Genomic DNA, 10,150 nt, shown 5'->3' with positions numbered 1-10,150 from the left:
ATGCATGAACTCGTTAAAGATAAGTCACACACATCGATTACTAAAGTATTGCAAGTACCTGGTGTCTTTACAGACACGCAAAGTGAAGAGTTCACCCGAACGTCCCCAGGCCCCACTTATGGAGTGGTGGAGTATGGGTAATGGCTTTCTTTTTCCATACCACCTCTGAGGACACCCGTCATCCATCCTGCTACCCTCTCTCCTGAACGGTAGGTGCACTCCTAGAACTGCCTCTCACCAAATTGGATTAATTAAAAGCATTGCTTTGAAGTGACAGGGCCTCTAACACTGAAGTGCCAGGCTCTTATTCACAGGAGACACGGCAGGGGGGCGGAGGGGCATGCAGAAATAATGGGAGTGGAGAGACCATGGGTGGGGTGATGAGAGGGAGGAAAGAGAGCATCTGTAGAACAGAGTGGGGGGAGGTGGGAAGGAAGAGGGCGAGGGAGGGGGAAGAAAAACTTGGCTGGAGAGAGCAACAGGGAAAGGAAGCAAACAAAAGAAGAGAGGAAATAAAAGTGGGAGGCCTTTTCTCCTAAAAACATCTTACTTTGTGGCAGCATTTCCCCAGAGCACCTGACATACAATTAAACACATCGACTCCCCCACTGAAACCTCTCCTCGTCAAGAAGCCACTGCAGATGGACCGCAACTCAGAGTTGGACTCCTGGGAGAACATTTTGGGGCTGGAAGGTGGCTACTGCAACAAGAGTGCTGTAACTTAAGCTCTAGCATCCAATTAGTTCCGCCACCTATCGGACTGAATATTCTGATGATTGCGCTGGGTCAGAGGCTAGTCTGTGTAGGTGCTTAAGAGGGAGTATCCATTCACAGAGGAGCATACTGTAGTTATGTAAGTTCTCTGTTCTGTGCCTACTCCACCTCAGCAACATTGACAGGGGCAAAGGGAGGGATTTTATGGGCAATCAGACTGGCCCTGTAGCCAACCACTTGCTCAGCTGTGCCAGGTCCTAGGTCACTCCCAGCAGCACTCTCTAGTGTAATTTATGAAGTTAAGTGCAATGCTTTCATCAATTTCCCAGTTCTAATTTCTATCCATTTACACTGTTATGTAATTATCTCAGTTAATATAGAGGCACGGCTTTGTTTGTTTGTTTTCCCTCTACCTCTTTGCACCGGTCTGAATCGTCATCTCTAGTATAAACACATACACCGTCAGTTGATCAGGTGAACCAACACTAGATAAAGCTCAACCTCTTTAAACCCCCAGGGCATCCATGTGTCAGATCATTGTGGGACCTTTTGGTCAGATCTGATACAGCAGAGGAGTGAGGAATCCAATGATTCGGTTGATTTTATATCTCCCCTGAGTTAAGAAAATATGAATAATTCAGCAGATTAGAAATGGTTATGCTTTTTTTTTTTTTTTTAAACAAATAAGGATGCAGTTTCATGATAAAGAAACTTAATTCTCAAGAAGCAAATGATTCTGGAAGACATGAAAACCCCCAAGCGGAAAAACAATCCTAATATTTGTTCATTTTGATTGCTCTCGTTATTTTTGCTCAAGGCCTGGCTTTGCTGGCCAAAAGTGAGTATTTCTGTAGGAGGGGATGTGGGTTGTTTACCAGAACCATTTGCCATGAATAAACCCACAAAGATGTGATAAAAATAAAAGGGAGGAAGCAAAAATATCCATAGAAAGATCATTATTTCCATCCAATGTTACCACTAGGTCCAAGCTCTCAAGAGTAGGAGGTCAGTCTTGAAGATCCTGTGCACAGTATTCTGTACTGTGAACATGACTGCCCCCAATGACATTGTATTGTTCAAATTACTGAATACAAAATGTTCCAGGATTATAAAGAGCTGGCAGGATATGTTGCTGTTATGCAATCAATTAATGCCTTATTTATAAGACAAATTCTTCTCATACTGTAAAATAGCAAGAGGGAGAGACTGACAAGGTTTCAAACCAGTCATAACAGCTCACCATGTAAAATAACCACTTCTTACCAGCACAGTGGAAGAAAAATGTATGATATCGTCTTTCACCCTTGAGAGAATAAAAAAAAGAAAAATGTATTGTTTCAGGTTTTACACTTGTATTTTTATTTGTTTATGATCAACATATATTTTCTAGGATCTTTGGTGTTCTCACAGCACTTAGTTGCACATCGACTACTGTAATATACTGCATTTTACCCTTTAAAGTAGATAGAAAACCCTTCAAATCACAATCTCCTACAACAACAAAAGCAGGTCCACTGAAGACACTTCCTTGTTGAGTTCACGTACACTCAGCAGATCACATACTGATACATGTGAGAAAAAGACACTATGGTGAGTCAGTGACAACAGAACAAATACACTTGTGACCTTTAGGATTTTCCATAAAGTAATTGTTTAGGAAACTCATTCTATAAAACACATTTCTGACTTACAAATATATATAAAAAATAAAATAAACAGATTTGATCCAAATTTCAATCATATCCAGAAGGTCACAGACATTTTTATTCTGAAGCACAAACATGTGATTATCACCTGTACGAAAATATTGCAGTGTAATGTCTTTACAATGATTTTGAGATGATCTGTGAACAGTTGTGCAGTTTGATTATTGTTGTGTGGTCAGTGTAAAGCAGTATAACTAAATCTGTTGAGTATGTCATGTGATTACATATTGCCCTTAAATTGCACAGAAAATAAAAACCCTGGAAGTCTCAAAACGTCCTTGGCTGTGGAAAGTGATCGGTAGAAAAACTGGGGAACTGTATGTGGAGATTTCTACTGTATAAACTGTAGTTACACTATTTAACTGTTGTCTTGATTGAATTGATACACAAGCTGCTGATTATTGTATGTTGGTGAACCAAGTAATAAAAAGCACAGATAGAAGGTGAAAGCTGAAACCGATGAGCTTATCTAACACAATGCTGTATGAGGATCAAGGTGGCCAAATCCAATGCTGCCGTTTGCTCACAGTTTTTCTCCCACATTAAAACCCAGCAGGACTGGAACCCACAGGGATCAGCATTCAGCTCTACTGCTCAATTTCTCTTCATCTCACCCAACAGTCACCACGAAGCCACTAAGCTCCTGCCTTCTGTTTAAAAACCCATCCTTTCCATTATCCTCCTGACCAACAGGACACTAGAATGCAGTCAATCATATCCTCTTCAAATACAACAGAAAACAGTAAATTCCACAAGTTCAAAAACCAAAAACAACAAAAACATGAAATGAGAGTGCTCAAAAAGAAATCAAAGGGGAAACAAAAGAAAAAACTGTGTCAGCTGTCTGCTCCAGTTTCCAAAGGGGAGGGGGATCTTTTCAGGAGCAGAGAGTCTGACAGATCTGGGTTAGTCTGAACCATTCTGATGCCTGATGGGTCTCTTGGTTTGTCTGTTGCAAACACTGTATCCCATTCCACCCCTTCTACTCCTACCCAGATCACTCCGATATCCCAAGTCCATGTGCCGTAAATAAGCCTCGGGCCTTCTGCTCTTTCCAAGGGTCGACAGTTAGAAGTGGTTGTAAACTGATTATTTTTTTGTAGAAATTCAGAAGGATATTGTGTCTCATAGATCAAACGCTAACATTAAACACATTCAGGCTCAAACAACAAGCATATATTTGTCCAAATCTAATTTCACTCAGACTCTGACGCTATGAGGGGTAATCTAGTATTTACCATAACCTTACAGGAGTCATTACAAGCCATAATGGGACCCCTTAATTGAGGACAAATTAAAATGAAGATCGGCATTGTAGAAGTGAATGATCAGTCATACAGTATAGGAAAACACTGGGAAGATAACAATTTCACAATAGGATAAACAATGAATAACAAAATATATTTATCTTTTTGACAATGAAAAATTCTGAAGATGTTTGTAGTAAGATCAGCATATGAACCGACAAATGGTGCATTGATCAGTTGCTGCGGCAAGGATCACATGACTATTGCAACTGGTGAGTTTATATGAAAAAATATGATCAACCTTACGTTATGGCTTAAATTGGCATATCTTCCTCTAGAACTATTATCTTTAAAACATAAATAAACTCAACAGATACAATCACAATATACTTTTGAGAGAGCGATAAGCACTGCCAGTTGGCTGGACCAACAGTGGCTGAGAGACAAAAACCTGTTCGTAATGCAATTACTTTTCACATCGAAAGATCAAAAAAAGTAACCCACTCACCATGGAGCTGCAGTAAGCTGTTCCAAATTCATTAATTCAACACAGTTTATTTCACTGTCAAAACCCACCACCTTGCTAGGAAAAACAATAAATAAAATGTACATTTTTTAAAATTCAGATTACTGCTGATTGGCAAACCAATTTTAAAAAGGACTAAGACCTGACAAAGCTGTTTGAAGGACAAAGTCCATTCAACCTAGAGAGCTTTGCCCCTGTGGTGACTCGGAATGCTATACGCATCGTCACCACTGTGCACCTCCAACTGCCTCTCTGTCACAACAACAACAACCCTCAAGGCACCCGGGGCAGCTAGTGGGAGGCAAACTGGCCATTTTAAAGAGAGCCTTCTGGATGTCCAACACATTATGTAGTATCTCCTTTTTTCAAATTCCAGTTAGCCTTAGATGACTGGGCTCAACATACCACAGTGGATCTAGAGAAGGAATCCTACTGTACAAAAGACAACCGCCACAAGTCATGGGGTGACAGTTTGACAGCGTAGCAGAGTTACACCATTGTCAAAATGCTTCACTTCAAATACTTGGCACAGCATGTGGGTGTTTTCAAGACAAGTTTGGGAAGTTATGAGGCTGTGGATCTAGGGCTGATGATCTAAATGCCGGTAGCGCATGTGTACTGTACCCTGTTATTATTAAATCAACCTTTTAAATAAATAATCAATCATGATGAATGTTAGTTTTCCTTTATGGAACAGATGAACCATTGTTGCACACACATCCAACTGCATACTGAACACCTGATACAGGCATTACACCGGGGAGGAAAGGGTAATGGTATTATCTGGCAACTTCCTGGTAGCAACATCTTGTAATGCTACTCGGCTTGGCTTAATATACGACAAATCTCGAATATCGGCAATATTTGCCATCAACGATATGGTTGAGATATGCTAGACCAGTGGTTCCCAAACTTTTTTATAGTCCCGTACCCCTTCAAACATTCAACCTCCAGCTGCGTAGCCCCTCTAGCACCAGGGTCAGCGCACTCTCAAATGTTGTGTTTTACCATCATTGTATGCCTGCCTGCCACACACACTACACAATACATTTATTAAACATAAGAATGAGTGTGAGTTTGTGTCACAACCCGGCTCGTGGGAAGTGACAAAAAGCTCTTATTAGGACCAGGGCACAAATAATAATCAAAAATGTTGCTCTTTATTTAGCCATCTTACATATAAAACCTTATTTGTTCATCAAAAAGTGTGAAGAACTCTCCACAGGTTAATGAGAAGGGTGTGCTTGAAAGGATGCCCATAACTCTGCAATGTTGGATTGTATTGGAGAGAGTCTCAATCTTAAATCATTTTCCACACACAGTCTGTGTCTGTATTTAGTTTTCATGCTAGTGAGGGCTGATAATCCACTCTCACATAGGTACGTGGTTGAAAAGGGCACCAGTGTCTTAACAGCGCGATTTGCCAAGGCAAGAAACATTGAGCACAGCCCTATCCAGGAATCTGGCAGTGACTTCTGATTAAATAACATTTTCACAGAACCACTTGTTGCAATTTCGATGAGGCTCTCTTGTTCAGATATCGGTAAGTGGCCTGGAGGCAGGGCATGAAAGGGATAACAAATCCAGTTGTTTGTGTCGTCTGTTTCGGGAAAGTACCTGCGTAATTGCGCACCCAGCTCACTTAGGTGCTTCACTATATCACATTTGACATTGTCTGTAAGCTTGAGTTCATTTGCACACAAAAAAATCATACAATGATGGAAAGACTTGTGTATTGTCCTTGTTAATGCAGAGAGAAAAAAGCGCCAACTTTTTAATCACAGCCTCCATTTTGTCCTGCACATTGAATATAGTTGCGGAGAGTCCCTGTAATCCTAGATTCAGATCATTCAGGTGATAAAAAACATCACTCAGATAGGCCAGTCGTGTGAGAAACTCGTCATCATGCAAACGTTCAGACAAGTGAAAATGATGGTCAGTAAAGAAAAATGTAAGCTTGTCAGTACTTTGCCCCTTGATAACCCGCTCACCTCTGTATGTTGACATGGTCGCTGCCCATATCATTGCATAATGCAGAAAATACACAAGAGTTCAGGGGCCTTGCTTTAACAAAGTTAACCATTTTCACTGTGGTGTCCAAAACGTCTTTCAAAACAGTCAGGCATTCCCTTGGCAGCAAGAGACTACCGGTGGATGCTGCAGTGTACTCAAGTGGCGTCGGGAGCAACTGCTTGCACGCGCGTTACCACTCCACTATGTCTACCTGTCATGGCTTTTGCTACATGAGTACAGATACCAACACATCTTGACCACCAAAGCCATGTTGTCCTGGTTTCCAGTGGTTTGCAGAAGAGGATGTCTTCCTTAATTGACCCCCCATAAACGTAACGGACATATACCAGGAGCTGTGCCAGGCCCGCCACTTCTGTTGACTCATCCAGCTGTAATGCATATAATTCACTGGCTTGTATTCCGAAGCAGTAATTGCTTCAAAACAATGCCATGTCACTGATGCGTTGTAAAACAGTGAATGTTTGATGAAGTCATTGTCAGTATAGTTTTTTGGGGCCTTTCCCCCCAGAATTGTACCAGCCATATCCGCGGCAGCAGGAAGAATTAAGTCCTCCACAATAGTATGGGGCTTGCCTGTCCTAGCCACTCGGTAGCTCACAATATAAGACGCTTCTAGACCCTTCTTATTAATGTACCTGTTGCTTTTATACATGTCTTACTACTTGAACGTCGTCTTGATTCTCGCTCGAAAAACTCCTGTGGCTTATTTTTCAAATGGTCATGTTTAGTTTCTAAATCTATGCACAAGAGAGTGAAGGTTTCCCGCGAGAGAGTAACGGTTAATGTGATTGGATGTTAAGTATTTGACTAGGCAACCTGCATTTGACATTGTGTTGTCATTTCACTCAACACTAGATGGTTTAATTGTATTTTTGGCAGTGAAACGAGGCTACTCAAGTGAGAGAAAAAAACTCACCTAAATGTATAGCCCCGTTGGAAAATATAAATGTACTGTTTGAAAATGTGAGAATTTTTTTTTAAATAAAAAAGCGATTAGGGGGCCTCACGGGTGGCGCAGTGGTTAAGGGCGCTGTACTGCAGCGCCAGCTGTGCCATCAGAGACTCTAGGTTCGCACCCAGGCTCTGTCGTAACCGGCCGCGACCGGGAGGTCCGTGGGGCGACGTACAATTGGCCTAGCGTCGTCCGTGTTAGGGAGGGCTTGGCCGGTAGGGATGTCCTTGTCTCATCGCGCACCAGCGACTCCTGTGGCTGGCCGGGCGCAGTGCGCGCTAACCAAGGTTGCCAGGTGCACGGTGTTTCCTCCGACACATTGGTGGGGCTGGCTTCCGGGTTGGATGCGCGCTGTGCTAAGAAGCAGTGCGGCTTGGTTGGGTTGTGTATCGGAGGACGCATGACTTTCAACCTTCAACTCCCCCGAGCCCGTACGGGAGTTGTAGCGATGAGACAAGATAGTAGCTACTAAAAACAATTGGATATCATCAAATTGGGGAGAAAAAGGGGTAATTAAAAAAAATTAAAAACGATTAGGTGTTCTCCTGACGGCATTGTGCGTACCCTATTTGAACTTTCCAAATCAAAAACGGGCAGTTTATCAGTCAGGCAGTATCAATGTCTTCAAAAGAAGTCTAAATGAGAAGGTGATTGTGATATCATAAATAAGCAAAAAAATAATAAGTCTGGAATTATTTTGTCATGAACAGCGCACGGCGATAATAACGAACATCGCTCATATTTGGAATAGCATGTTGTGGATGTGGTCTCCCTAAATTCTACTCTGTAATGTAATGCTGCTCTCCTATGTAGTACAAGAGATTCATCGTTATCTTGGGTCAACTACATCTTTGCAAACCACTAATCCACCATGACGACTAGAATGAAACGTTTTGTAACTACCACGGGTGACATAGAACATCCTCTCTCACACACACAATAAATGTAACTTATAGACAGAATCATCCAGTTTCACAATCAAATTGTACCAATGTGATTGGTTAATAAAATGTGCTTCTACTATACCAGCATCTTGCTAATTAATAGTGAGCAAGGGGCAGAGTCCTAACACGTTTTCAAGAACGTTGCAATTTGATCATGGAATTTGGTCCCAGGTGGCATTCGACAACCACCAATCTGAACCCTGATTGTAAAAGAGTCATTCAGGTCCACCTCTCTCCAATGGAATGGTCAAACTGTAGCTTTGGATTCTTGCTCTCAATTAGGCAATGACAAAAAAGTATGAAAGTGGTCAGGGAACGCAAAGGAACACCACATCCAAGAAAGAGACCGAGCCTAATCCTAGGTTGAAGGTAGGTCTCATCCAGCCTACTATTGGATAGAAAACTGAACAGGCAATGGAGGAGTGGGATGAAATTTTAAGTGCCTAATTGCAATGTCGGGATTCGAAAGCCTCCAGAAAAAACAGTAGTCAATGTAATAAGGCTAGACGGAGGAGAGTCTTCTAGGTAGAGATCAGATGGGTATGGAAAGCACATAACCATCTATCGACTGTAGGGGTCTCCATGGTAACTGGCGCTGAAGTTGTTGTCAAGAGGGGAGACAACAGGGGACAGGGTTGAAGAAGAGGAGGAGGAAGCAGAGGGCAAGTGTAGATCTAGATCATCGACAAGTCCCACACCCTCAAACGCATCGTCTGTGTCCATAGGGGTCCCATCGGCCCCCTCCTCCACCCCAATGGGCCCCTGAGGGCTGAGATGAGAAGAGACTGTGATGTACTGGGAGGGGAGAGGTGCTACTGTTCGGCTATGGGCCCCAGAGGGCTCTAACAGGAAGCCTGAGCTCTCGCCCAGCTGCATGCTGTGGTGGGTCAGAATACGAGAGGTGGGCTCTGTAAACGACAGAGTGCCGCGGTGGGATGGAGAGAAGGACGTCCAACCACCTCCATCAAGACCCTGACCCCTGCCCTGAGTGTCTCTGCCCCTATCCTGAGCCTCTGTCCCAGTCTGGGAGCCGCGGTGGATGCGGTGGCTAACGATGATGTTGTTACCGAAGCTACCCATGGAGGCCATGGTGGTGCTCTGCTCCCTCTGGACCACGGCCGTCATACCACCCTCGGCAATCAGCCTTCGAAGCCGAGAAACGGCATCCTCCCCACTGCCCTGCTCTTGAGATTCCCCTGGGGAGAGGAGGAAAAGACAAGGAGAGCTTTGTAAAACATACAGTAGGAACAGTTTCAATAGGTTGTAGTTGGTCACTTGGTTCCATTCACTTCCTCAATGTTGGATTTACTTCGCAATGTTCTACTTGCTCAACATGTTGTTTGCACCAAACTACAATACACACATGAAAAACAAAAACAATTTCCACTTCTACACAGATGCATGTCCTCTGCTTGGCGGTTGAGAAACTCCCTCCATAAATGTAACCAGACAGTATAAACTATTTGAGGGAAGGTGGAAGTGGCAAGCATGACGTGATCGAAGTGGGCCTCTTCTCTGCGATTTGGCACGGCACAGTGATATCTGCGTTAGCCGTAGCGCTAGCCCTAATGAAGCCCACATTACCTGACAGGGGAAGAATATAGTTACTTACAAGGCTGGCTAAATGTCTTAGTGTCCAACTAGCCTGGATTAAGCCAGTCCTAAAACAGCATTACCAGTCTGCTCTAGCATCCAGATCCTGCTATAATACCACATACTGTAATCATATTACCCAGGCAGCTGCTGTTGGTGTAGAGTTCAACTTATCCCAATCACCTACTGAAAGGAAATCAAATATTATTTTACGAGCCTAAAAAAAAATATATTAAGCAACATCTCGGAGGAAGTGCAGCCAAATATACCTTTGAAACTAGACAGCTGTGTACTGTAACATCAGTGAAGTATGAACATGGGGCAACTCAGTGTTACATCTACCTGTCAGGTACACCTAGTTATTTGGCTTTGCCACAACATGATTGGCTGTTTATACCCATACATACATTTTTTATATTCCTCTACAGGCAAAA

The 10,150-nt window shown here is 42.8% G+C and overlaps 1 protein-coding gene across 3 annotated transcripts in view; it reads right to left on the bottom strand.

Annotated features, from left to right (window-relative positions):
- Positions 1–2,044: 2,044 nt before the first annotated feature.
- ambra1a (autophagy/beclin-1 regulator 1a) overlaps positions 2,045–10,150 on the bottom strand; it is a 102,738-nt gene continuing 94,632 nt past the window's right edge. For 2 of the 3 annotated variants that reach the window (XM_020477178.2, XM_031808809.1), the window contains one exon: positions 8,632–9,319. In XM_020477178.2, the coding sequence (XP_020332767.1) occupies positions 8,685–9,319 (635 nt within the window). In that variant the 3' untranslated portion in view covers positions 8,632–8,684. Of the gene's footprint in view, positions 9,320–10,150 lie in introns of all 3 variants that reach the window. The other variant, XM_031808801.1, reaches the window with a different exon arrangement.

The sequence above is a fragment of the Oncorhynchus kisutch genome, linkage group LG3 (genome assembly GCF_002021735.2).
Source record: "Oncorhynchus kisutch isolate 150728-3 linkage group LG3, Okis_V2, whole genome shotgun sequence".
NCBI classification, from domain to species: Eukaryota; Metazoa; Chordata; class Actinopteri; order Salmoniformes; family Salmonidae; genus Oncorhynchus; species Oncorhynchus kisutch.
This window is presented reverse-complemented; position numbering and strand designations above follow the sequence as displayed.